Source organism: Esox lucius, chromosome 20, assembly GCF_011004845.1.
Source record: "Esox lucius isolate fEsoLuc1 chromosome 20, fEsoLuc1.pri, whole genome shotgun sequence".
NCBI classification, from domain to species: domain Eukaryota; kingdom Metazoa; phylum Chordata; class Actinopteri; order Esociformes; family Esocidae; genus Esox; species Esox lucius.
In genome coordinates, this window is record NC_047588.1 from 12,034,014 (window position 1) to 12,061,199 (window position 27,186).

The 27,186-nt window shown below is 40.9% G+C and overlaps 3 protein-coding genes across 10 annotated transcripts in view; 1 reads left to right on the forward strand and 2 right to left on the reverse strand.

Annotated features, from left to right (window-relative positions):
- The window catches only part of gramd1a (GRAM domain containing 1A), a 31,361-nt gene extending 20,614 nt beyond the window's left edge, over nucleotides 1-10,747 (reverse strand). For 2 of the 5 annotated variants that reach the window (XM_010905364.5, XM_010905362.5), the window contains exons 1-3: nucleotides 10,656-10,747; nucleotides 10,163-10,333; nucleotides 5,921-7,028 (exon numbers count right to left, since the gene is read on the reverse strand). In XM_010905364.5, the coding sequence (XP_010903666.2) occupies nucleotides 5,921-6,369 (449 nt within the window). In that variant the 5' untranslated portion in view covers nucleotides 6,370-7,028; nucleotides 10,163-10,333; nucleotides 10,656-10,747. Of the gene's footprint in view, nucleotides 1-985; nucleotides 1,325-5,920; nucleotides 7,029-8,869; nucleotides 9,486-10,162; nucleotides 10,334-10,655 lie in introns of those variants that run through there. The other 3 variants (XM_010905363.5, XM_010905365.5, XM_010905366.5) reach the window with 3 other exon arrangements.
- Nucleotides 9,733-18,174, forward strand: si:ch211-225p5.8 (uncharacterized protein LOC555567 homolog). 3 transcript variants are annotated; one of them, XM_010905361.3, is made up of 6 exons: nucleotides 9,733-9,795; nucleotides 13,258-13,424; nucleotides 15,242-15,479; nucleotides 17,109-17,283; nucleotides 17,488-17,545; nucleotides 17,769-18,174. In XM_010905361.3, the coding sequence occupies exons 2-5, from the start codon at nucleotides 13,296-13,298 to the stop codon at nucleotides 17,531-17,533; spliced, it is 588 nt and encodes a 195-aa protein (XP_010903663.1). In that variant the 5' UTR covers nucleotides 9,733-9,795; nucleotides 13,258-13,295; the 3' UTR covers nucleotides 17,534-17,545; nucleotides 17,769-18,174. The 3 variants fall into 3 exon arrangements, with proteins under 3 accessions (XP_010903663.1, XP_010903661.1, XP_010903662.1); XM_010905359.4 differs by lacking the exon at nucleotides 9,733-9,795 and adding an exon at nucleotides 12,155-12,909; XM_010905360.4 differs by lacking the exons at nucleotides 9,733-9,795; nucleotides 17,488-17,545 and adding an exon at nucleotides 12,156-12,909.
- Nucleotides 18,175-20,775: 2,601 nt separating this feature from the next.
- On the reverse strand, nucleotides 20,776-25,880 carry dnajc28 (DnaJ (Hsp40) homolog, subfamily C, member 28). 2 transcript variants are annotated; one of them, XR_002195730.3, is made up of 2 exons: nucleotides 25,762-25,880; nucleotides 20,776-21,299 (listed from the first exon to the last, which is right to left on the reverse strand). XR_002195730.3 is itself a non-coding variant. In XM_020041107.2 (2 exons), the coding sequence occupies exons 1-2, from the start codon at nucleotides 25,762-25,764 to the stop codon at nucleotides 22,236-22,238; spliced, it is 1,191 nt and encodes a 396-aa protein (XP_019896666.1). In that variant the 5' UTR covers nucleotides 25,765-25,866; the 3' UTR covers nucleotides 21,639-22,235. The 2 variants fall into 2 exon arrangements, 1 of the variants encoding a protein (XP_019896666.1); XM_020041107.2 differs by lacking the exon at nucleotides 20,776-21,299 and adding an exon at nucleotides 21,639-23,423 and having other exon boundaries at nucleotides 25,762-25,866.
- Nucleotides 25,881-27,186: the final 1,306 nt, after the last annotated feature.

Consider the following 27,186-nt stretch of genomic DNA (forward strand, 5'->3'; position numbering starts at 1 on the left):
AGACTCACAGTTGTCCGGGAGACCACCAGAGAAGGGGGGGGGGGGGGGTTAGGATAAATATCGTCATCTCCAGGGTAACAACTCTTGTGAAATAAATAACCCACTAATTATAGGTAATTGTGAATTATTTAAATAAAAATGGCCCAATACTTAGGGCGTGCGCTGATAAGGGTGCGCATTTAGGAAGTCTAAACTTTATTCAAGTGCAGAACAGTAAGGTGAGGATTCGGGGACATTAGCGATTATATTCAGCACACAGTACACTAGCCTAATTACACTAGCCCACGTACAACCGGCCTACCTACCTACACTAATAAGCTTGTTGTTGAGTGCACGTCACTCGGAAAGTGTGACCGAGCAGGACACTATTCAAGAGTGTGTTCTATTCTGTCAGCGTGTTTACAAACTAGCCAAATCCCACCAAGAGCAATGCCGAAATGCAAATGACTGTCAATCCGCTACCACCATACTGCACAGATTTTATCTAGCGCGTTTTTAGAACATTACTTTCATCCAACAGCATACAAATTAAAATCTAACCCACAATGGACGCTACCACTAACAGCGCATGTCAGGCAAAATAATATAAACAACGACCGTAGTGGTTACAATGCGACTCCCGTGAACTCGTACCGACAACGGGAAATAGGAGTAATACCTGCATAACGACTAACGAATACTGTTGTAAATTAATCAGATAGCTGACTACCGAATCGGGTCCATGCCCAAGAAGTCATTCAAATTAAACGACGCTTCTCCTATCATATTTATAATAAACATTGTTCGCTAGCCCACCTCATTCTAGACAATAACTGACTGCCCTCAAATCGCCGACCCTCCCAGATTCCCACCTACAGTGATACGACAGTAGCGCCAATTACTTAATGAAAGCTGCAGCATACCTTTCGAGAATATCTAAGAAACGAACGTCGGATTCCGAGGGCAGTATCCTATTACGTGAATAATAGTGCCACAAGTCACTTACTCGAACATGTCATGAGGTGCTTCCAATTTGGACGTTAGGTCCACACGCTGCTTAACTGTGTGAGTATCAATATGGCACCGGTCCTGCGTGCACTGCGCCGAGCCAGCCGACGCTACACTTGCCGTCCTGATGTCCGTTTTGCCGGATCTAAAAACGCACAGGGGCCCCTGAATGGAAAAGCGCCATTCATCTGCGACCCGTTTCACATCATCATCGACATCCTTCCATCGCAGCCAGGCAGCCAGCCCACCTCGGCTCCGCTCCTATTCCGTGTATGGGACCCGATGACAACCAAGCGTTGCAACCATAAGTAATCCGTACGTAACTCACAGGAAGCAGACAGAAGAGGGAGACGGCAGGGGGAGGGGCGGAGGCGGCACTAGAAAGAGGCCATGCACGAATGTACAGAAGCAGTAACTGGGAGAACTCCATAACATTTAGTAAATTACGTTTTTAAAATGTATTTGGCGTTGTATCATATCAATATTGGAGACACTGGTTAAGGTTATGAATGAGGATTAAATTCACAGATACATTTGAGACAATTATAGTTAAGGTCTAACAGTGGAATAATTCAATAACGACAGACCGTTTGCTAACACTGCTTATTTGACTCAATGTAATTTATCCAGATCTAAACAGTGCAGTGTCCACCTTGCCAAAATCCACCCAATCCTTTAACCCTCAATCACACTGTCCATCTCTGGATTAGAGCTAGAGTACATAATGTTGTTCAGATCCCCCACCCCCTCCCTCTAATCTGTTTTTCTGAGGTCCAGGAGTGGCTGCTCTAATCTTTTCAGTTCATATGGCAGGGGGTGACGGAGGCAAAGAAAAAAACAGAAAGAAAATAGTGAGGGGGCAAGAAAGATGGGATTCTAAAACTCAGATTTCTGGCCCAAATGCATTTAAAACAAAATCACTTATTACCGAAGCCTGGCATGGCAGATAGTCAATGGAAGGAGATCAATGGTCTTTGGGCTAATTATCCAATTGGTGTTTTAGGCATGTGCACAGCAAATTTAGGTGAGGACAAGCTCCAAACTCTCTAGCAGAAAGAAATGTTAGGGTGGCGGCGCCCTTCTGCTGAGTGGGAGAGTGGAGCCAAAATGCAGTCAACAAGTCCATTTTAATCTATACACAATTTATGAAGTGGGACAAACACCTCAGACACAGGATACAGAGACACAAAGACAGGTTGGTCCAGTAGAGAGAATTGATTTGCAGGGTGGTGACAGTGGATTATCAACTGAGATTGTGGCCAGAGGTGAATGGGGGTCGAAACCATAGAATTAGAACTAGAATTAGTAATTTAATAGGATCTCTATGGTGCGAGTGCCAATTGGTATTTAGGAGTCTGCCAAGCAGGTCAAGTCTAAACAGACCGGGAGAACAACAGTAGTATCAGCCAGTAGTCTTCCATTCACCTCGGTTAGCCTAAAACAAATCTAGAGCCAATATTTATCAACCTGTACACAAAACACAGCCTAGGGGAAAGGAACACAGGAAGAAGCTACTGTACATGTGAGGATTTCAGATAGTCAGCAAGCATTCGTTCAACACTGACAGACCTGGAGAAAAGATCCACCCTCCCCCAACTATTTACATCCAAGTCATTTAGCAGATGTTCTTATCCAAGGCATTGCTATATCCAGCTACTCAGGACACATTATAAGCCTCATCCTCAGCTAATGTATTGAGACAGACTACTAGGAAATGTGTCACGTTTGTCATTTATTAGGATCAGCTAAACTGTCAAAGGAAATGAAATTGTTACGATGTAATAGATCTTGATTTATTGACTGATGTTGATACCTGAAAGTTGAAACTAGGTTACATGTTGGAAGAAATCCTCATCACTTAGACTATTGCTCCAGTGCTACTGCTAAGGACGTTCTGCCGACAGTGTTTTGTAAGAGCTTGGGAAAACATGCTGTATCATATCACAAAAGTGCTGACAGAGCACAAGTGCTTCTAAACCATAAGGAATACAACTCAGATTCATAACACAGAACATATCTGGCCTCAACCAACAAAGCTTAGTAGATAGTCAAAAGGCCTGCTAAACTCTCCAAGGTTTATTCCAATGAAAATGCTTACCTAAGCAGAACAAAGATAATATCTAGCCTAACTACCAAGAGAATGACTGGTGTGAATACACAATCTTGTAGGAACATGCCTCACACAACATATCTAGCATTTCTGTACATCAGACCGCTTGACACTCAAGATGGAAAATCAGCCCAGTTACCACCCAGAATATCCAAATGCATTGAAAGTCATTCAGAGCCAATGAAAATCCTCTGTTTCAAACACCGTAGCCATTTGAGGTCATTCGACTAACTGTGATTAACCCATTGTTGTTAGTTCCCATTTGGATGTTCAACCGTGAATGATTACATTCTACACTGTTATTTCATGAGACAACAAAAACAATGATAACCAGAGGTATCAAATGAGCTGGGTAATGTTTAAGGAAGGACTGTGCATTCTCGTAATGATGAGAATAGGCTAAAGGACAAGGGCCTGGTTGTTGAACATGTTGGTGGTGTGGCAGCGGGCAGGGACAGTTGGTACAATTTGGCACTGTACAGAATCTTTTACTGAAACTGTACACATTTATCATTGGAGAAAAGAAAACATGCCATTTATAAATATTTACAAAAATAGTGTGTGTGTGTGTGTGTGTGTGTGTGTGTGTGTGTCTTTATTATTATGTTGTATCGCAAATGTTTTATCCTGCAACATTTTAAATATATATTTTTATATAATAGGTCAATCATATTTTCTAGTTGTAGTTTCAGATATCTATGTTTCAATTGAAATAATTTTCTATCCATCAAACAAAAATGCTTAGGGCCCTATACATTTCTTTTGGGTCAAAATCACACTGGTAATAAAAAAGTGAATAAAACAATTAAATTGGAGTTTCTAACTCCTTTTAATCACATCAGGCAATATCCGAAGTCTGGAGAAAAACACATTTAAACACCTTATATATGCATGTAGACACCTTTCAATTCAAGTGCACACCAGCAAACGACGATGGGAGATTGTCTTGGCGTTGTCTCTGTGGTGCACATTTCACTACTGAGACAGATAATCATGAAATAGTTCAGCCAGGTTGTAGCATACTTGGTAATTAATAATTTTTTGTTAAAGCATTTTAATCTATGAGAAAGTTTTTTTTAATCCGTAATATTATAACCACTAAAAGCTACACAAATTGACTGACAAAGATGCACACAGAAAATAAAATCACTTATGCTTTTTGCATTTTTATTTACTATGATATAACAAATGTCAAATTAGGGGAAAGGGGTTTCCACTAAATGCAATACATTCAGTTAACCTCCTAATAATAAAAAAAAATATATATATATTTAATTTCTGGATTTGTCTGATCCCGAAGGGCTCGGTTCATAGACCATGGTGCTTGTAATTGAAGGATTCTGGGTGTGATTCCCAAGGCACCAGTTAGTTGCGTGTTATTTATCGTAGTCTGATCACGTCACCTGCGTGCAATTTATCTGAAAATCACAACCAGGGACGTCAGGAACTGGTGGAAAGTAATTTAGTTTAACATGCTAGTTAGACAAGTATGTAGCTGTATTAATAAGCGGACCAACCTCATAGGGGAAGCATTCTGCAGTGTTTGAGAAGTCAGAGAATTGGATTGTTTCTGTCTCTTATCTGTCCACTCTGAGCGGCTGCCTTATGCTTACCGAGGCCCATGTAAAAAACAAAAACCATAGTTAATAAAATTGGTTGGTAAATGAAAAGGACAAGGGCACAGCTGTTCATGTGGAGCAGATAGAGGAACACCCTCTGCCTCGCCTGGCAGGCCCTTTGACAGGCCCACAGAGCACACTGCAGGCTCTGCAGCATCACCCATTGGACAGAGGTGACATCATCAGACAAAGCAGGGGTTCCTATTGGCTGGCGGTGATGTCATGCATTCTAAGCAGGATAAGCGGAGCACAAACCCCTCCTCCCTGCTTCTTGTGACTAACCAAGCTGTGTTCTCAGCTGCTATAGACAGACCTCTCGTTTTCTTTCAGCTTTATTTCGCTTTTAACAATTTCCTCTTCAGATTTTATGAAAATAAATGTACTTGAATTGTGTAAAGGATTCACAGCACGAACTCACTCTGTAACTAAATGCTACATCTGCACTAATCTTTTAAATATGTTTTTATGAAATGTTCAGTGGAAATTATTAAACAGTCATTGTGCATAGAGTTGGCTCTGAAATACATTTTTTGGAATACATTTGAAAGTGGAAATTCATTTTGTCTGTCTACAATCTTTCAAGCCTTCTCATTGATTTTGTGTTCTCTCAATTTTGAAAAGGGAATAGAAAGCAAGGTAGTAACTCAATATTGTGATTGGCAGCTGGTTCTCTGAGACGTCAACCGAGACTGATGCACCTGATCTCACGTCACTGCCTGAGTCTGACCAAATCAAACTGTAGCATAACCCAGGTTGGACCTCACCAGGATTTTAACAGTATAATCTGCCTATGCCGTTTTTGGGCTTACCCAATAAGCCCTGTCCGCTGTGCCCTTTCTAAATAGTTGGCTTGTGGTGTCCCATTACTCAAAACACCACTGTAATCTCTAACTGCACTGACATTTCGCATATCAGTGACCCTGTTCTCTGTCATACAAGACGTCACAACCAGCAGCCTCCTACTAGTCTGATGTAATATCTAGGAATAATCTATGATTAGTAAACTAGTCTATGGTTAAATATATCAAGTCCCTTGGGTTACAGTTCACTACTGTAACTCTGTACACGACGAGGCCTAAAACCAAAGTGCAGTAGCTAACAGATAGATAATGTAGCCCATCTCTAGATGATGGGCCTTGGAGTCTGCACAGCTGCTCACTAATGCCTTGGCAGCCCTAAAGAAGAGAGGGAGCAGAGAACTGACCTGCAGCTGTCCCAATCAGACTCCTTTCCGAGCAGACCCCTGAGAGACCAGCGTGAGCGCCGGCCAGGAGACGAGCTACGCGACCGGGAGACGCGAGACGACGGGGGCAGTAGGAGATCCAGGGTGGGGCCAAGGACCTCGTCCTCCTCGTGGGGTGCCAGGCGAGGCGAGTGGCCTCTCTGAGGAGCAGAGCTCCCTGTCACCCGCTCCGCTCCCTCCTCCTCAGTTCCATCCCACCGGGGTTTGGGAGAGTCCTTGTGTTCTTCGTCACTCCTCTTCTTGGTCCGGGCCTTGGTCCGCTGGGGGCGGTGGTGGCGCCGAGGAGGCCTGGGACTGGGGGAGCGGGACCAGGCCTCGGTGTCTGAGGACGGGGGGAGGATGTTCAGTGTGGGGATGTGTTGGGCTGTTGAGCCTTTTGGTCCGGTGTTTGACGCCGACATAGTCCTCATTCTAAGAGCTCCTTCAGACCAACGGCTTCACTTCCAAATGCCAGATGAAGGCTTGCTGTGGTGAAACAAACGATGCTGACAACAAGCCAGGAAGTTGCATTCCTGCTAGCGGTCATGCTGAGACAGGAAGTTAGTGTGACGTCACAAATCGCATTTTCTGCCAGATCGATCGTATGTTGCAAGCCTAACAACTGTGAACATACCTCAGGTTTCCGGTGACTTCCGGACAATATTGTAAGAAAGATCCATTCATGGAAGACAGGTTTTATTTTCTGTGGTAGTGCATAAATAACATGGCTGCGCTAGGTGACAGCTATTTCTGTTAAAGCCGGTCAATAATGTTGGAGCTGGAAGCCAGGGGTGGGGCCCTCGTCTGATGCAGTCTTCTCCCTCAAACCTTCTGCTTAATAAACACTTCACTTCACGCAGTGAGGGGCGTGTTAACTGCCTTGTCCGTGGTCAGTGGTTTTGTTTATCACGGTCATCCTCCTCCGCACCTCTCCCTCTGTCCAATGTCTCTCTCTCCGTTGATATGGCTGATCTCCCTCCTCCTTTGGACCAAGTTCATAGAGCTGGCCGTTTCATAATCAGCCGGACCATTGCAACAGTTCAACTTGCAGTGGTAGAGATAACGATCTACGTCCGGCTGAAACAGGGGGCTGAGGGAAAGAGAGACTATGGTATTGGCTGGTCTAATTCTCTCTTAATAAACACAGGAAGAAAAAAAAGAGTTTTACATTTTGTAAACTCAATTTTCTGGACAAAACCTGACCCCAGTTACAATACTTTGAAACATGATGTTTATTTGTATTGGTTTAGCTATTCTCAAATGGTATCAGGAAGTACAGTATTACATGACAGAGACCGCTTGAATTATTGATTGTTAGAGACAGCTCAATGGGCAATATATATTAACTGTCCAATATAAGTGGTTTTGGATTGCTTTTTATGCATTATTTGGTTGGAAATTGTTGAGGCAGATTTGGAAGGTTTGCTTCCTTATGGTATTAAGTCAGTAAAATCTTAGGCCACACTACCCAAATGCTGATAATCAAAGCAAATACTAAAAATTAAATTTGTATGTAAAATTATTATTTATGCCACCTGAAAGACCAGGACAAACAACCAAAATGCCTCCTCTCATTCAAATATAAAAGGTCCACTTCAACAAGCACTTCAAAAAATCTCCTCTCCTTGAAATATAAAAGGTCCACTTCAACTTCCGACATCAACATTCCCTTCTTCCTTTCTAAAGTTCAAAGGAATAGACAACCATCTTAGGCTCAGATCACAGGCCACTAGAGATCGACAATATTATTTGCTATGGCTGCAGATCCATCATTTGTTCGTAGTTATTCTTCATATACACACTTAACACACTAAACTCTTTGTCATATGACAAGTTACTTAATTGAAAGTAAAATAAAGTGTTCTATAACATTCTGACCGGTACAATTAATAAAACTGGCAAAAAACTAGCCTTCTGCTATTTGACATATTCCTGAGTGACAGAACTCTACTTTGAACAGCTGGTCTGTTTTCCTACTCCATGTAAGCTGTTAAATGTTCGAATATGTGATTGTTAAGGTTCTTATTTTGTCCGTTTTATCTCAGACGCTCAAAAATATGATGCGAAATAGTGAGCCACATTGGGATATTACGTAGATCAAATCAGATAAGCCTGGGAAAACATGAAAGGAGGGGGTAATTCAGCAACAGAAGAGAGGACAGGGAAGACGAGCTTCAACTAGCTTAAAACGTAAAGAGCGTACTGAGAAAAAATACATTGCCACAAAGTGATCTGCACATGCGCAGAAGCTTATTTAGCGAAAGATACGAATCCAAGAAATGACGGATCAATCGTAAATTTTTATACTCGGGCCCTACAGCGTGTTTCCTTAGCTGTTTGAACAAGGTCAATCTTGGCATGCTCCTGTTTGCTCAGAGCAATCCATGCCATTATAATCATTGTATTGTTACCTTCTCACTCTGCTTCACACAGCCATTTGTAAACTTGCAATAAAACACCGCAGAGATAAAGATGGACTCTAAACAATGCAAATCTGAGAAGACATCCCAAAATGTCCACATAAGTGCAACATTACTGTACCCTGGATCCAGTCCAAACTGTATGACATTAATGTCTGTGTAAAATAGGATCCTGACTACAGTATGGATCATAATTCAGGCTTGCCGAAAGGTTATCGTTTGGTTGAATGCTGCAAGTACACCACGTCAACTTCTCCACAAACAAGTTAGAAAGTTCATGGTTAACAACCAATACATTTAAAGTCAAGAAGCATAACATATACTATACTATTCACGCCATCTTAATTCGATTAATTTGGTCGTTACGTTAACTAGCTAGTTACAACACACATTCGTTATTATCCAAACGAATCTAATAAAGTATACAGAAAGCATCTCAGACGAAGTTGCCGACAACACAAACAAACGTTATCGTCTTTACGTTACATTAAACTTCAAGGTCCTAACGTACCTCCCGTTTGATGAATTTCCCCCATTTCGATTATCTTGCTCAGCTTCAAAAACAAGCCGAGCCACGGTGCGAGGCGTGATATTAAAATCCACTTTTTCACAGGATCCCATCAGCAGCATCCTTTTAAAAAAGTAAATCCCTCCACTCCTGCTGCCAACAATACAGCTCGCACTTGCAAAACTGTATTTGACAAACTACCAAGGTAGCAAACGTCAGCTACCTGGCTATACACACTAAGCTAGCAACTGGTGGTACATGGCTAGCAGCGGTCAACCTTATTGTTCATTCCGACATTTGTCTAGGTAGCTAACTACTTGTACTAAAAGCTTGCTAACTGACATCACCCTTAGCTAGCTAGGTTCGCTATGCTAACGTCGTCGTCATCTAACTAGCTAGGTACCGGCTAACTAACGTAACGGTTTGCAGTGTCGTCTGCTTTGCTGATCTGACTTAGACGTTAGCAGCCTTGCTAACGCTAGCTACCTTGTTTGCCGGTATGTATTGACACGTGTCTATCTTGTCCTAAACATCGATAATACATGTTTGAGTCTACCACTTCTTGGCTAAATAACTTATACGATCGAACCGAAAAACGGAATCACAACAGAACTTTAAAAAAAAAAAAAAAAACTTAATGCAGCCGGCGCAAACCACTATATCGTGTATCGAAATAATATAGAGTCGTATATTTCCTCACTACTTCCCACAATTAATACCACATTCAACACACATCGAATACATCTACATATTTGCTATTGAAATGTTACAAAATAATACATTTGTACATTAAACGTAAGAAACGACCTAATATCTGCTAAGAGTTACCCCTAAAAGTATGGTATAGTCTGGTCTGGTGATTAGAACGCCTAAGAATAAATAACGGGTTCTGGTAATCACTTGTTGACGAATCGAAGGAAGCAAGAACGGTGGGTTTAAAACGGCAATACTTTTCAGTTAAATGTGTAATGATCAACACAAAAAAATCTAGAATATCAGTGACGTGGATAGCGACAACAAATATATATTGTTAATGCCTTTCAGTTAGTGACTTAATACCAAGGGAGCTGTTTAAGCAATGTACAATAATTATAATAAAGACAGTCATTTTCTTATTGCGCAATCTTGTGATCACAATGTAGACTGTACTATCGGAATAATGACATAAACCATGCTTGGGCTTTTACAAAAAGAATAAGAACGACTAAATACAAAAGTAAAAGCAACCATTACAATATTGAAATTATTATTAATCATATTTCATATCATAGATTATTTTATTAGTCATGCTCTCACCTTTATATGGTAGGTCAAACAGGCCTACCATTGTTATGACATGTACGGTTTATGTGTATGCTATCTTCTCCTGGCTTCTTTGTGCTGATTAATTTCAGGCACAGATAATATCATATCCACAGTCCCACTCTTTTCTGGGTGATGACCAGGGCACCTTGTTATGGTAGAAAACTGAAAGTAAAAGGAAATATTGACAAAGTACGAGGTATTAATCTTTTAGTTTCAAAATGGACAAGAAAATAAATTGCTAACAGTAAGCGTTTTTAAAAAGCTTACGTCTAGCAAATTCGGGTACAGTAGGGGTTACTATGAAAATGCAATGGCTGGTTGGTCAAGGTTTGAGTGGGGCATCTCTAGACTCGCGCAAAGACAGGGCAGTGTTCATACAAGTGACAACATTTACACCAGAAAAAACGTTAACTCTAGAGCAGCCAGGCGGCTCGTCTTCATTTGGCATGTGCCCACTGTGAGTATAGCCTATATACATCCATACCTTAATTTTTGTGCTTGTAAAATGTGCTCCTCTAACAGGTTTTCTTCGAGCTTCGGTTTTACTATACACAATGATCCAGGAGAAGTAAATTGGCCAACAGCTAGTTACAGCAATCAAAATTCCCGCGATGGTTTAGAGAATTACATCCTCTTATAAATTCTGGGAGAGGTCCAGTTCCATGTGCCAACGACTCAACAAGGATGCGACTTAATGCAGCCGGCGCAGGTTACGGATAGTTGTGTTGCTGAACGCGTTCCTTCGCTGAATAGGGACCTAGAAACTTGATCGTGTCTAAAAATAATGTGACCGGTGTGTGTGTGGTTTTAAATAGGGGAAGGGGTGTGCATTTACTACATACGTTGTAAAAGCAAAACAACCAAGGGACGCCCCTTTACATCCCCAGAAACCAGTGTACCACATTACATATAACACTGCGTTATGTCAATATTTTCTTGGAAAGTTTTCCCCCTATATTGTCAACCCTCAAGTTGAAGTGTGTCACAATACGAATGTCCTTGCATCCAAAACATAGTAGAAATAACATACAGTCCCTGACAGATTAGCTGTTGATTGCTTGTAGCTATCAAATTGAACATTGTAAAGCTAATGGCACCGCTGAGAATTAATAAAATAAAACATTTAAATCTGATAACGTGTTTGATAGACATTTGAAGGACAAGGAAGGTGACAGATGCTGTGTTAATAGACCCTGAGGCTGTATGCTCTTTGGGTCTTTTCGTCATGATGTCCTTCAGTCAATGTCTATTTTGTTGACCCATACCTTACACTGCAATAGCCTTGTCTTTCCAAGTTATTTGACATTGAGCGTCATATGATCCTGATAACAGATAGGGCCTCTGGTGACACGATCTGTTACATTTCGCTCACAACCTTGTATATGCACCAGGCGGATTGTCGAAAAAAATCTACTGGGCACATGTAAATTATCAGAAATTGAAAAGAATAAAATACAATAACTAACTTTAATATTAACATTCTTGACACCAAAATGAAATTTTGGCAATGGCTACTTGTTGTTGGAATTGCGTTATATGTTATTTACCTAAAACTTCACCAACCTTTCGTGACGCTCTGACATGCAATTCGTGTTGTGTAGTGACAAGCAAATACAACTACCAAAGGATTTGCATGCCTCGTTACATCGTGGGTGGATCATGACCCAAAGAGAATGTAGGCCTAGATGTTCTGATACAATGACTCGGAAAAATATTTACATACAGCGTTGTTCATCACATTTGTCCTTTCTACACGTTATACAGACTTTTGAACACGCGTTATGCGTGTTTGTAATGCATATAATTTGCAAAACATTTTTACATATTTCACAAAATGTAGCCTACTGCTTGTCACATTTTCTTTTAAACACTTTGTTTATAATTTTCTCTTTATTTCAGAGTTTAAACTATCTGTGAAAATTATATGTATTTTGGCTTTTTTATAGGAGTCTATCTTCAATTCTCATAAACCTAATTGGATTTTCGCAGGGAATCTTACAGGATGGTTACAAATCATAGAAAAACTTTGTAGCCAATATAGCTGTGACCAAAATAGGGACCATGGCAAAGAATGAACCCAGACTTATCATGAAACAACATATTAATCAAATAGGAAACTCTTTATTTCAAAACAAATATAAATTTAATAAATTCAGTGATAAAACAGTATTCGTATTCTTGCCTCAATGGTTAGGATTACACGGAATCGTAGGTATAATTTCTTTAGAAGGTCTAACCTTATGTATGCATTTCGAATTCAACTCAAATTTCGCTTTAATATCGGTGAACTAAAACTGTTAAACATTCAATACAGGCAGGGATTCACACGGTCTAAAAATAGCGTTGGAAAATAGGAACGGACATGCGGTTGAGTGTAGTGTGAAAACTGCGTCGGTTTGTTTTATTAGCGTAAATAAGTCATAACCTCCAACTAATTCATTGCTCTTACAGTAACGTCGATACCTTTTTTATCGAATGAAAATATCAAACCAGCTGTCACCTGTGTGTTATCCCTGAGTGGGATTTAGACGTTGCCAGAAGGAAATAGTAAATAACAATGACGTTGTTAAGAAAATAGAAATATCTCCGTTTCAGTCACAGAAGAAACTCGTGGAAGGTAAACAAAAACCATTGGATTTTATTGTTTAATCGCAGGCAAAAGGTCTAAACTTTTTAAAGAAAAAAAATGATATGCCTACAAGAATTAATGTCATCATTCCTGGTTTTCATTCTTTGTGGTAAGTTTTCTCACATTTAATAACAAAATTTCAGTAGCCTAGAACTTGGTAACAAAAATATCAAATATTCTGCCTAAAATTACAATAAGGTTTTGGCCTAATGCAGGTTTTGACCTAATAGTGTAGCCTACACTTTTTTTAGACTACACAATTGCATTATGCTTTGTTATTATCTTATACAATATTATACTGTATCACCAAATATGGTTTGTTATTTGGCCTTACGACTGCCTCTTTATAAAATATAATCTTCATTAGATTGCTACTTCCTTGCACTTCCCTTTTTGAACCCTAATTGCACTGTTCCTGTACTCTGACCTTGGATCCATGATTCCCTTGTTACCCAAGTGTCCCATTGTCATGGGGGCTGTGCCGAGGTGGATTCCATGACTGAGGCAGTGGCCGGGGAGAGCTTCCTACTGGGCTGTATCTCCTGTAAGAGAAGAGAAGAGGTCCCCGCCCACGCCACTGTGGACTGGCACTTCAAACCTACTGGAGAGGACGAGTATGTCCATGTGAGTAGGGATTATACTGACTGGCTCTTGCAACATTTGTCTCCAAGCATGCCTTCAATCTGCCAATCCTGGTTGGCTAAACCAATTGAACTATTGCAAAACTTCACAGTATTTCCACTGAACTAGATACAGCGGGGAGAACAAGTATTTGATACACTGCCGATTTTGCAGGTTTTCCCACTTACAAAGCATGTAGAAGTCTGTATCATAGGTACTCTTCAACTGTGAGTGATGGAATCTAACAAAAAAATCCAGAAAATCACATTGTATGATTTGTAAGTAATTAATTTGCATTTGTTGCATGACATAAGTATTTGATACATCAGAAAAGCAAAACTTAATACTTGGTACAGAAACCTTTGTTTGCAATTACAGAGATCATACGTTTCCTGTAGCTCTTGACTAGGTTATGCACACACTGCAGCAGGGATTCTGGCCCACTCCTCCATACAGACCTTCTCCAGATCCTTCAGGTTTCGGGGCTGTCGCTGGGCAATACAGACTTTCAACTCCCTCCAAAGATTTTCTATTGGATTCAGGTCTGGAAACTGGCTAGGTCACTCCAGGACCTTGAGATGCTTCTTACGGAGCCACTCCTTAGTTGCCCTGGCTGTGTGTTTCTGGTCGTTGTCATGCTGGAAGACCCAGCCACGACCCATCTTCAATGCTCTTACTGAGGGAAGGAGGTTGTTGGTCAAGATCTCGCGATACATGGCCCCATCCATCCTCCCCTCAATACAGTGCAGTCGTCCTGTCCCCTTTGCAGAAAAGCATCCCCAAAGAATGATGTTTCCACCTCCATGCTTCATGGTTGGGATGGTGTTCTTGGGGTTGTACTCATCCTTCTTCTTCCTCCAAACACAGCGAGTGGAGTTTAGACCAAAAAGCTAGATTTTTGTCTCATCAGACCACATGACCTTCTCCCATTCCTCCTCTGGATCATCCAGATGGTCATTGGCAAACCTCAGACGGGCCTGGACATGCGCTAGCTTGAGCAGGGGGACCTTGCATGCGCTGCAGGATTTTAATCCATGGCGTAGTGTGTTACTAAAGGTTTTCTTTGAGACTGTGCTCCCAGCTCTCTTCAGGTCATTGACCAGGTCCTGCCGTGTAGTACTGGGCTGATCCATCACCTTCCTCATGATCACTGATGCCCCACGAGGTGAGATCTTGCATGGAGCCCCAGACCGAGAGAGATTGACCGTCATATTGAACTTCTTCCATTTTCTAATAATTGCGCCAACAGTTGTTGCCATCTCACCAAGCTGCTTGCCTATTGTTCTGTAGCACATCCCAGCCTTGTGCAGGTCTACAATTTTATCCCTGATGTCCTTACACAGCTCTCTGGTCTTGGCCATTGTGGAAAGTTTGGAGTCTGTTTGATTGAGTGTGTGGACAGGTGTCTTTCATACAGGTAACAAGTTCAAACAGGTGCAATTACTACAGGTAATGAGTAGAGAATAGGAGGGCTTCTTAAAGAAAAACTAACAGGCCTGTGAGAGCCGAAATTCTTACTGGTTGGTAGGTGATCAAATACTTATGTCATGCAATAAAATGCAAATTAATCTCTCACAGTTGAAGTGTACCTATAATAAAAAATTACAGACTTCTACATGCTTTGTAAGTAGGAAAACCTGCTAAATCGGCAGTGTATCAAATACTTGTTCTCCCCACTGTACACACAAGTAGAAAGGCTAAACCTTCTGGTAGAAGCATGAAAATGAACTGACATCCATTTGTTCAGTTTTGTTAAATTCATTACATAAATAATTAAGGGATTATTATAGACACGCTGCACTCTTCTACTTTCCATTTAGATCTTTCACTATGACCACCCACACTTGGAAATTCTCAATGAGCACTTTTTTGACCGGCTAGAGTGGCAAGGAACAATGGGGACTCAGGATGTACAGACCGGAGCAGTCTTCATTCACAATGTCACCTTTAACGACACAGGCACCTACCGCTGCACTTTCCAGCGCACCCTCTCCCTCCCCAAGGATAACGAATACATCACAGTGGAAAAGGAGGTGGAGCTTATTGTGGTGGCTGAAGGTAAATTAGAGGCTCATTTGGTTTTTAAATATCTCACCGTCTTTAATGGCTTTGTTTATTGAACTCAGTCTTGAAATTAATCTATTTTTTCTGTTCCTGTGACTATGCTGTTTGTATATTTGGACTATTTTGTAACTTGTTCCCAGAATGATATCACATGTCACATACAGTGGATATAAAAAGTCTACACACCCCTATGAAAATGGCAGGTTTTTGGGATGTAAAAGAATGAGACAAAGATTAATCATGACAGAACTTTTTCCACTTTTAATGTGACTTATAATGTGAACAATTCAATTTAAAAACAAACTGAAATCTTCCAGGGGAAAAATGAAAAATAAAACCCTTACAATAACCTGGTTGCATAAATGTGCACACCCTCTTATAAATGGGGGTGTGGCTGTGTTCAGAATTAACCAATCACATTCAAACTCATATTAAATAAAAGTCATTACACACCTGCCATCATTTAAAGTGACTCTGATTAATCAAAAATAAAGTTCAGCTGTTGTTGTAGGATTTTCCTGACATTTTCTTAGTTGCATCTCAGAGCAAAAGCCATGGTTTGCAGAGAGCATCCAAAGCATCAGAGGGATCTCATTGTTGAAAGATATCAGTCAGGCGAAAGGTACAAAATAATTTCCAAAGCATTAGATATGCCGTGGAACACAGTGAAGACAGTCATCATCAAGTGGAGAAAATCTGGCACAACAGGGCCATTACCAAGAACTGGACGTCCCTCCAAAATTGAAGAAAAGACAAGAAGAAAACTGGTTTCCAAGAGGCCTACAGAAACATTAAAGGACCTGCAGGTATTTCTGGCAAGTACTGGCTGTGTGCTACATGTGACAGCAATCTCCCATATTCTTCATATGAATGGGCAATGGGGTAGAGTGGCAAGACGGAAGCCATTTTGACACAAAACCTTCAGGCATCCATTAAAAGGATGAAGATGAAGTTCACCTTTCAGCACGACAACGACCCAAAGCACACATCCAAATCCACAAAAGCATGGCTTCACCAGAAGAAGATTAATGTTTTGGAATGGGCCAGCCAGAGACCAGACCTGAATCCAAAACATCTGTGGGGTAATCTGAAGAGGGCTGTGCACAGGAGATGTCCTCGCAATCTGACAGATTTGGAGCACTTTTGCAAAGACGAGTGGAAAATATTGCCACATCAAGATGTGACATGCTAATAGACTCTTACCCAAAAAGTACTGTAATAAAATCAAAAGGATCTTCTACAAAGTATTAGTGTATTGTGAGTTTTTTATTTTTCCCCCTCAAAGACTTTGTTTTCCAATTGAATTGTTCACATTATAGGTCTCATTAAAGGTGGAAAAAGTTCTGACATGATTTTTATTTGTCTCATTCTTTTACATCACAAGAACATGGCGTGTGTATACTTTTTATGTCCACTGTACATGTGATAGAGATAAATGCGCTAATACTTTTAAATGCCCACAATTCTTTTTGCTTCTTTCTGATCCTTATCCGTTTGAAATGGAGGCCCATGAAGTTGCTATCTAAAAGTATTCATTAACCTTGAACTCAACATTCTGTCTGTCGAAGTGAAATTAATTTGTGGATAAGATCTCAGCAGTGCAACTTCCTCTACTCCTCCTAGCCAATCGAGAGATGCTGTCGGTGGTGTCAGAGATAATGATGTACGTGCTGATTGTAGTACTGCAACTGTGGATGTTTGTGGTGCTAATCTACTGCTACCGGAAGATCTGGGCAGAGCATGAGGCTCGGGATGCCCGCAAAGCCCTTAAGGCCCAGAAGAAGGCCCTACTAAATGAGTGAGAGCCAGTATATAGTCTGTCTGTCCATGTTACTTTATACTATGGAGTTGTTTTCATTTGTGAATTGAAATATACCTATTGTATATGCTCTCCATTTGCTCTGATGACTCTCCATTTACTAAGTCATTATCATTTCTACCTCATCAACACTTGTCATTTAATTCCTTGCCATTAACTCATTGAATCTTCTGACATTTCCAGACCATTGCACTTAAAGGACAAATGTGATGGAGTACTTATGGAGTAATATGCCATTTTTGTGAGTTTGTTTAGAAATCCTCTCACATGATATAAATGTTATTTTATATACTTGATTTTCAGCAGATATGAGTGTAGACAGCTAATTGTGAATAACTTTGAGTCATCATGAGTTAAATTACTTTCCCTATTATTAACTTAGGACACATGTTACAAAAATCATTTTTGTTTTGTTTTGCATTGTTTTTTTCAAAACAACTTGCTTCATTTTTTTTGTCTTACAGGTAAACAAAGCTGAAGAACTCTACTGTCACAAGGAAACATTACCACTGCAATACTATGCTAATACATCTTAGAATTATGTAGGAATAAATGCTGTTTACAAAGTACTTTAATTCAGTTGCAGCAAAGTGATCTCAGCACGCTGACGTTCCATTTTGCTACAAAGATGCAACAGAGTGTGTGCTTGAAAGACATGATGGTTATTCCCGGCTAAGTTGCAGTTGGCGTGAACAGCCTCATTAGGAATGATCAGCGTATAGTTTGGCTAAGCATGTCGTGGTATGTTCAAGGTCATGAAATGATCTAGTGATCTAGACCTAGCCTCGATGTTCACTGCAGTGGGTTACTTGGTAGAGTTTCAACTGTCATGAATGGAGCAAGACAAAATAAAACCAAATGGCTAGACTATTTCAGGCCTTTTTCTTTTGAGTATGACAGCGGATCTGACTTTGTATTAAACATTTACAACAGAGCCAGTATTTCTCTGAAACACAACAATCAATTCACAGTACATTAATCAGTTTTTTGTAGGATTACACTAAACATTTTTAGTGAACAATATTTCATCAGAATATTACGAGTATCCAAAGAACTCCTTTTTTTTTTATCATGCAGAGTACTGACAATACAATGTACTATGTTGTATCTTTTCTTTCAAAAGCAGAATGTTCTGCCAAATGCAGAGGCCCTGGAGGTTAGCCTTGAAAGATAACACACAGGAAGAGCAGTGGGATAGCTAGAAGGACATTTGGAGGTGATTTGTGATTTGCTCCTGTAATATAATCTTGTCTGAGTAGCCCAGTGGTGTGGCCACTTCCCTCTTGTCTGAATGCAGCTTTGTTCTCCAGCTACAGTCAAGCCCAAACAAAACTAAACATCAATCAAGACTGACTAGTCAAGGTCAATCACAACCAAACATCAACCCAGACTGACCAGTCAAGCTCAACCACAACCAAACATTAACCTTGACTGACTAGTCGAGCTCAATCAAAACCAAACATTAACCTTGACTGACTAGTCGAGCTCAAATACAACCAAACATTAACCTTGACTGACTAGTCGAGCTCAACCACAACCAAACATTAACCTTGACTGACTAGTCGAGCTCAGTCAAAACCATCAGAAATTAACACAAGCAGATCATACTGACCAAAAGCTGACCATATAGATGTACCTGACCAAAATCATCAGACATGAACACAAGCTGATCATACTGACATGCCTGACCACTTGAATGCATGTCGACCAGGTGACCGTAGCTAAGGCGACCACTATAAGTGAGTTATAACCACACAGGTTGTGAAATGACTGTAACTGAACCAAAATATAATATCCAGCTGTTTACAAAAAGTAAACCAAAAAGCACCTTGACCTCTGACATATAATCTGTCTCATTAAACCTGTTGACATGAATTAGCTTTCTCGGTTTCTGTCACAGAGAGAGGTTTGTGTCTTACACAGAGAGGGAGAGAGAGACAGAGAGAGAGAGATGGGGGCTGGCTTGGAGTGTAAGTGTATGTGGAACCAGATTACCATGCAGTTCATACCCCAATGGGATCTGGAAACATCAAGCCAGTACTCTATGTTAGTGCTAACCATCAACTCCAACCAGTGCCATTGCCATTACCAACAGCTTTTCAGAAGGTATTTCAGTTTTACATTTCTCCATATTTGTCTAAGATTGCAAATTTGTCTTGGACAAGTAACACTTTTTTTAATATAGGTCAGTAAACTCAGAAGTCAGAATACTTAAGAGCCACAAGAGCTACCACTTTTCATTCAGGGAATGTTCAGAGAGGTTGGGCCCATTACTGGGTGTCTCTACATGTTTAAATATTTGTGCTGTCAGTGTTCCGTCTTCTAAATGGCTTGTTTTTGTGTGTTCTTGACTGGAATGACCCAAGGTCTCAATCATCAGTCGACTGAAAGTCCCTCCTACGACCAGCAGAGGTCAGCAATGCTGCACTTGAACGGGACAGAGCTGCAGTCTCTCTTGCTCTCCTTCGTTCAGCATTGTCTGAATGGCTCAGGTTCAAAGGACCCAGGACTCCCTGGGAACTACACTGCCTATCAGCCCATGCTCCCCACGAGTGGAGCTACACCTAAGGCCCAGCCCCAAGCACAGGGAATGGTTTATATTCTACTGATGGTAGGTATGTTCAGTTTCTTCACGTTTGGCATTATGCTCAGCTACATCCGATCCAAGAAGCTGGAGAGTTCCCATGACCCTTATCACCAATACATCGCTCACGACTGGACCAAAGGACTCACGCTCCCACGGGCTGTTACACAGGCATTGAACGGCGCAAATGCCAGCAGTGGAGACAGTGGGAAGGTCCCGATGGTCATCTGCAACCCTGCTGCACAGGAACAGCTCCCAGGATAGATTGGTATTGATAATGAGCAGGTGTCCTAGCATATCCTGCTCACTCATAATACATATTTCTTTCTCATGAGGACTATTGTAATGTGACCATTGGCTACATTTACAGCAAACCCAAAAGTGAAGGTGCTGGAGGCAGCTTAGGAAACAAGAAAATGTTTTGTGTAAAAATGTTCTGTGATAGTATGTCAAGCTTTTGATGAGTAAAGATTAGAGTCCAGCTGACTGACAGCTTCCCTCTGCCTGCAATTTAAAGAGTATTAATGCTTTCCCCATATTTGAATGCTTTCCCCATATTTGAGTTCAGAGCATTTATTTGTAATCAATTTAATTTGAGTAATGGTAGAATCACCTATAAAAATTGATTATCTAATGTATTTTTGTATTTGGGTTATTATAGTCCGTGGTTAGGATTTAGATAATTGATTTCCTATACTATTTAAGCATGTTGTTTTACATAAACACCATGACCAGGCTTTTTGGGCAATAGCCATGAAGGACTATAGGTCAACCCCAATTTATTTTTTATTGTGCTAATGATGTAAATACAATGTCAAGTTCATAGAACCATAGTTGTGTCTACACTCAAATCTCAGTGTCATTCAACCATTATAATAAATGTACAGCAGTTGCCATGTCTGTTAACTAAAGGGGCCCCCTACTTAACATTTGATATATTTCCAATACCAAAAAAGAAAGTTCCACTCCCAAAAACCCAGCAATGGACAGATCCATTTTATTTTTTATATTTCATGATTCATATGTTTTCTTCATCCATTTATTCAGAATACAGTCTTAAAAATATCTACCATGAGGCAAAACTGTTTTATCTTATTCAAGCAAGACAAAAGTGGGGTTTAGCAGGCTAAAATGACGGCTTACTGATTCGGCAACCCAAATCAAACTGATTAGAACTTGCTCATAAAAAGTACATAAACTACAGAATCCTCACGCAGGTTAAACCCTTTAGTAAAAATACTTGATCGAATTAAATCTGCTGTTGGTCACCGATACCTTCGTTGCACCGCGTTGCAGTGACACTGGTCTTGGTGTTGTGGCAGTAACTGTCATTAACTGGCGCTGTCTCAGGCAGTAGTGATCAGAGTTCCACAGCATTTTGAGAAGAGAACTCACTTCTTTTCCTGTTCCACTGTGAACCCAAAAAGTGTTGAAAATGTAAATAATAAACAGCGGGAATGTCAGGATTTCAAAACTTGGGGAAATTATTCACCATGTGAATATACTAGACATTAGGATGTAATAACATATTTTATGATCCATGCTTTACTCAAAGATATTTACACACCCAGCTATTGTATACAGTAGGCTATGAATAAAATGTATCATGGAGGACACAATAGAATGGAAAAAGTAGTGTAATGTTGAAATTACCAAGGGGGTGCTTTGTCTATTCAAAATATACTTCCTAAACAGTCTTTGAAGAAAATAGCTTGTATCACAATTTGCCAAGGGTCACAGGCCAGGAATATCTCATACACTCAAGAAAATGTTTTATTTATTTGCTCATCCATTCCTGGTGTATGCAGAAGATAAGCCTTTGGAGTTCACTTGGTCTTGTAAGATCGATAACAAATAGGTTCTCCCAGATAGAACACAACATATGTTTTAATGCTAAGATTATGAAGTGCTAAAAAAGAGGATATCCTGAAACATTACACATTACAGCACACCTCAACAGTTACAACACTGCATCATGATGTACCAGCCAGTTCCAAGCCCTAAATGATATATATTGCACTTTTAAGTTCTATATGTATTGAGATTCTATACTAAGATTTGATTAAGATTTTATGTTCTAAACATGTCTGCATTATTTAATAAATCAATATATTTCGACCAATCAAAAATAAAAGGGCTGAAAGCTATTTTGCCTGGAAACCCCGAAGAATAAGCAATGAAGGAACAAATGCAGTCAAGTAGTGCAATATATGATATTGGCAAATGTAATATCACAATATGTAACAATGCATTTCTTTACCACCACTGCTAATTAACCCTTTAAACGCCACACTGCAATGTATCCTCAGGATAACGTGTGATGTCACGGCTCATTTTATTGCATCGTTTATTTTAGCCAACTGAGAACCCGTGCTATCAATCCAAGCTGGCCAGAGCCTTTTGATGTTTTAGTTTCCTCTCTCTTCTCTCTCTCTCTTTCCCTTTCTCTTCTCTGCTCCTCCCACTCCCTTTCTCTTTCCCTCTTCCTCTCCCGTCTTCCCTGGAGGGCTGCTTTCCCGGCGCGGGCGATCTCGCGCTCCAAACTGAAGTGGACCATTTGCATGCTCAGCATGGGCGCGATCAGGTTGAAGTTGTCCACCGTCTTATTGAGCTTCTTCAGGTCCTCCCCCGCCTCCCCGCACAGCCTCTGCCACTGAGCGTGCTCCCTGGGAGTCGACGGGTCTGAGAGCCTCGCCCGACCCTGCTCCAGCTTCTCCCTGACCTTTGCTATGTCCTCCCTGATGTCGCGCTGCATTACGATCCAGGGCGGCTGGTAGCCGTTGTCGATGAGGATGCGGTTGAGGTTGTGGGTCATGGGGTCGGCATACGGATTGTGCTCAAACTTGTTGATGGGCTTTCCGGCGCCGCTCAGGTTGCGGAAGTCCCCCCGGGACATGGACTCCTGAATGAGATCTTCAACCAGCCTCTCCACCGCCTGCGTCAGCTTGATCTGACGGCTTCGCTGCCGGACAGCGCCCTCCTCGGCTGCCGCGACGGTCTGGTGCTCCTTCTGCCGGTAGTCCAGCGCCTTCTCCACCGCCCGGTCCACGCGGAACTGGCGGTACTGTCGCTCGCGCTGGCTGGGAGTCCCCAAGCCCACACCCTCATAGCTCAGGTAGTGGCGGTGCTGAGGAGCCGCGCCTCTCATCTTCTCATCCTCGTCTTCCTCCGCCGATCCCCCGCGGCTCTGAAGCCGGGACTGGTGCACCAGCACGGCGCGGTAGGCCTCCTCTACCCGTGCGAACAGCGCCTGGTCCGCCGTGGCCGCTCCTGTGTCTGGATGGTAGAGCTTGGCCATGCGTAGGTAGGCCTCTTTCACCTGTGCTGGGCTGCTCTCGCCCTCATCCGGAAGCTGGAGCTGGAGCAGCTGGTAGCTCTCCCGAAGGCTACGGCTCACCCTGGGGCCGGAACTCAGCGCGCGCAGAAGGAAGGGAGCGAGGGGGAGCATTGCGCGGCCATGACAGAAATCGCCATGTTGAATCAGCAACAGCTTCATGACGCAACTCATCTGCTGGTGGCTTGCAGTGGCACAAACCTGCCGAACAGTTGTGACAAATTATGCAATTTTCTTAAGTGAATGGCCGACATTCCACTCTGTACTGTGTCACTGCTAAGCAACAGTTGGAGTGGCATGAGGAGAAACTTATACCAAGACTAGTATAGTGATGAAAGTTCAACTCCTTTCTGACTCAGATCATTTAGAGTGGTTTGGTGAAATGAACAAATCTTTCAAATCAGTTAATTCAGCCTGTAATACCCAGACCGTGTAGGAACCTTTACCAGCAAATGATAAACTTAATGCTAGAAAGAATCATGATTCTACAAGCAAATTTGCTCATGTCATTTATCAGGCATTCTTTTCAGCCCAATGCTAAAGATTTCACAATAGCCTACAGTAATTTTTAACTTCCTCACAGTACCTGATAAATGACACAATACCACGGCAAAAAAAGTGTAATACATCATTAGTGTATTTTCTTTAATTTAATAATTCCATGGAACATGGATCAGACAACATTCTGGCACTTTTTTTGAGGGAAAAACTGTGGACATTACCATAGACTTACATTGCAATTTGACCCATTTTCATTTATTCTGGCAAAACAGTTAAAAGTTGCATGTCATTATTTTGTCAGCTGCCCTTGATCATTATCGTTATTTAGATAAGTTTAGATTGATCGGTGCATCATCTTGCCCCTTCAGTCTCAACCTGCCACCTGGAACAACGACTCAAAACATTTAGCCAGAGAATCCTCGTACAGACATCTACCATACACCTTGACAGAAAGATAGTACGTTCAATATACAGACGGGTGAATAAGTGTAGGAACATTCCGAATTCCACGGCTTTCAAATTGTGGTTGAAAGAGCACATTCGATGACCGTGATACTCATGCATTAACGCATTACGTAAGGAAAAACAGAAGAGGAACTCTTGTTGCTGACTGAGAATGTCTTTGCAGGATGTGATCAGTCTGTGGAGAACTACACAGAGAGGGATATTATAATAGGGTTGAGGTGCATCAACCCCTCATTACAAAGACAAGGGCACATTTGAGAGTTCAGTGGTGCTTCTTGAAGATTAAGCGTGTGCATGTATGCTGTACACCAAGAGAACGGTACAGGCCTGAATTTTTGACCCCTGAAGTAAGTGTGGGGGTCTGGAGGCCCTGATATGCTGTTGGGGGCCTTTTCCTGGCATGGTTTGGGTCCACTTGTCCCCTTAGAGGGCAGGGGCACTGCACATCACAACAAAGTTATCCTATAGTGAAATATTTATTTTCTTTCCAGGATGACAGTGCCACATCCACAGGACACAAGGGGTCACTGAGTGGTTTGATGAGTATAAAAATGATGTAAATCATATTTAAAGGCCTTCGCTGTCGTCAGATCTCAATCCAATTAGGCACTTTGGAAGATTCTGGACTGACGTGTTGGACAGCGCTCTACACCAAAATCATGAAAACACCAAATGAGGGAATATCTTGGAAGAATGGACTCATAGAATCTACGCCAAGGGGCAGTGAAGCTTTTCTTGCGGCTTGTGGTGCCCTAACATCTTACTGAGACACTATGTTGGTCTTTTCCTCCAATTTGTAACCCACCTGTTTATTGTTAACATGTTCTGGTGTTACAATATTTTAAAAACTTTATTGATCAGTGTTATGCTTGATTAGCCTAATGTAAATCCTGATGCAATAATTTTAGCTAGCAAGCTTGTATGAGTAGGTGTTTTCTTTTATGGTGGTCTATGTGACACATTGTAACATTATCTAGTGTGCCTTAATGTCAGTACAAAGGCCTTGTTTTAATAGTTTAATCTTACATTAATTCAAACTGTACAATAAACACAAACAATAAACCACTAATATTTTAACCTAAATGTTAAGTCCCCCCTGTAGAGAGTACTTTGAGCTGTTCTGAACCATAAAGTTAACCTATTACAAAGAGCTCTCGGTGTGACGTGGGACGTAAGGCTCTGCCCCTCGGGTGAAACGCCGTGTTTAAGCGCTGCTGTGACAGCTGTCAGCCGTTCAAACCAACTAACATTGAACGATTCACTAAAACAAATGAATCAAGAAACAACGTAGTGTTTGTGGACCGCGTATCGCTGGTGGTGATCCTTAATGCTAGATTAAACTTCTGTCACAGGCATTAAATATAGCTCGCTCACTATCAGACATGTAATCAGTGAATACTGGTCTTAGTAAAGGACGCAGTAGCTATACAATAAACAACGTAACTGTCAACTTAATATTTTTTACCAGATAGAAGCAAAATTACAAGCTAGAGCTAATTCATTACAGTATCCACGGCTGACAACGTTTTAGACAGGTAAACAAAATAGCTAACAAGAAAGTAAATGAACCAACCATATGCGAATATAGTCGTCCACATTCGTTTCGGTGTTATATCACACTAGCTAGGCAGCACATTATAAAGAAGCTGATGTCGAACATGCTTGTTGATGACACTCCCTGTTGAATGTAGGGATTTGTAGTTTATATATACACTGAACAAAATTACAAACGCAACACTTTTGTTTTTGCCCCCATTTATCATCAGCTGAACTCAAAGATCTATAAGACTTTCTCTATGTACACAAAAGGCCTATTTCTCTTATTGATCAGAAATCTGTGTTAGTGAGCACTTCTTTCCCGAGATAATCCATCCACCTCACAGGTGTGGGATATCAAGATGCTGATTAGACAGCATGATTATTGCACAGGTGTACCGTTTTCACTGTATCAATTATATAATTAGTGTTGCAAACTTCCGGGAACAAATAGAAATGTAGATGTCTACACACTCGTTTTGTTCTAGTATTTCAATAACCTGAATTACTGGTTCCTGTTTGCCCTTTAGCATTTTCACATGGTTCAGCATTTTTCACAACGCCTGAGTAATGCCCATATTAATAATGCTGTCATTCCATGTAGCCTACACTTAAATGCGAAGGGACCGTCTTAAAAGTTAATTCGGCAGAAATCATTGTTTCGCCATTTTCTTTCTTGCGCCTACATTCTTTCTCCACATTTCTAATTAAAAATGTGTTATTATTTGTTTATACAAAAATATATATATAAAACACAAATATGCTAAGCCTAAATCATTATAAAGATGATGATATTATCTAAGAGACATATTTGCTCTAAATCAATATATTTTTTGGTCACTGGCCTTCCTTTTACCCCATTATTATTGCTGTTTTCCTTCTACTTTTATTTCTCATTCTAAACTGAATTTTTCTAATAGCTCAAAACCCATATCAGCCAGAGATGTACAGAAAAGTTTGCTATGTTCCTCTACCTGTCCTTACAAAGATACACCTCTAATTTCCCCCATTATTTATATTCATTTTTGTAAAATGTTTTACCTTATTACAACTCTAAAATATAGATGCATTTTACATGCATAAGTTCCTATCCAGGTGACATGTGCCTCTATAAACAATTGTATATCCATCTATCCAATACCTTTTTAATAGCTCATTATCCATATGAGATGGAGATCTACAAAGAAGTGTGGTGTGTTCCGGTACCTATCCTCTCAAAGGCATACCTACACTCACCTAAATGATTATTAGGAACACCATACTAATACTGTGTTTCAATTTCTCATTAATGCAATTATCTAATCAACCAATCACATGGGAGTTGCTTCAATGCATTTACGTGTGTGGTCCTGGTCAAGACAATCTCCTGAACTCCAAACTGAATGGGAAAGAAAGGTGATTTAAGCATTTTTGAGCATGGCATGGTTGTTGGTGCCAGACGGGCCGGTCTGAGTATTTCACA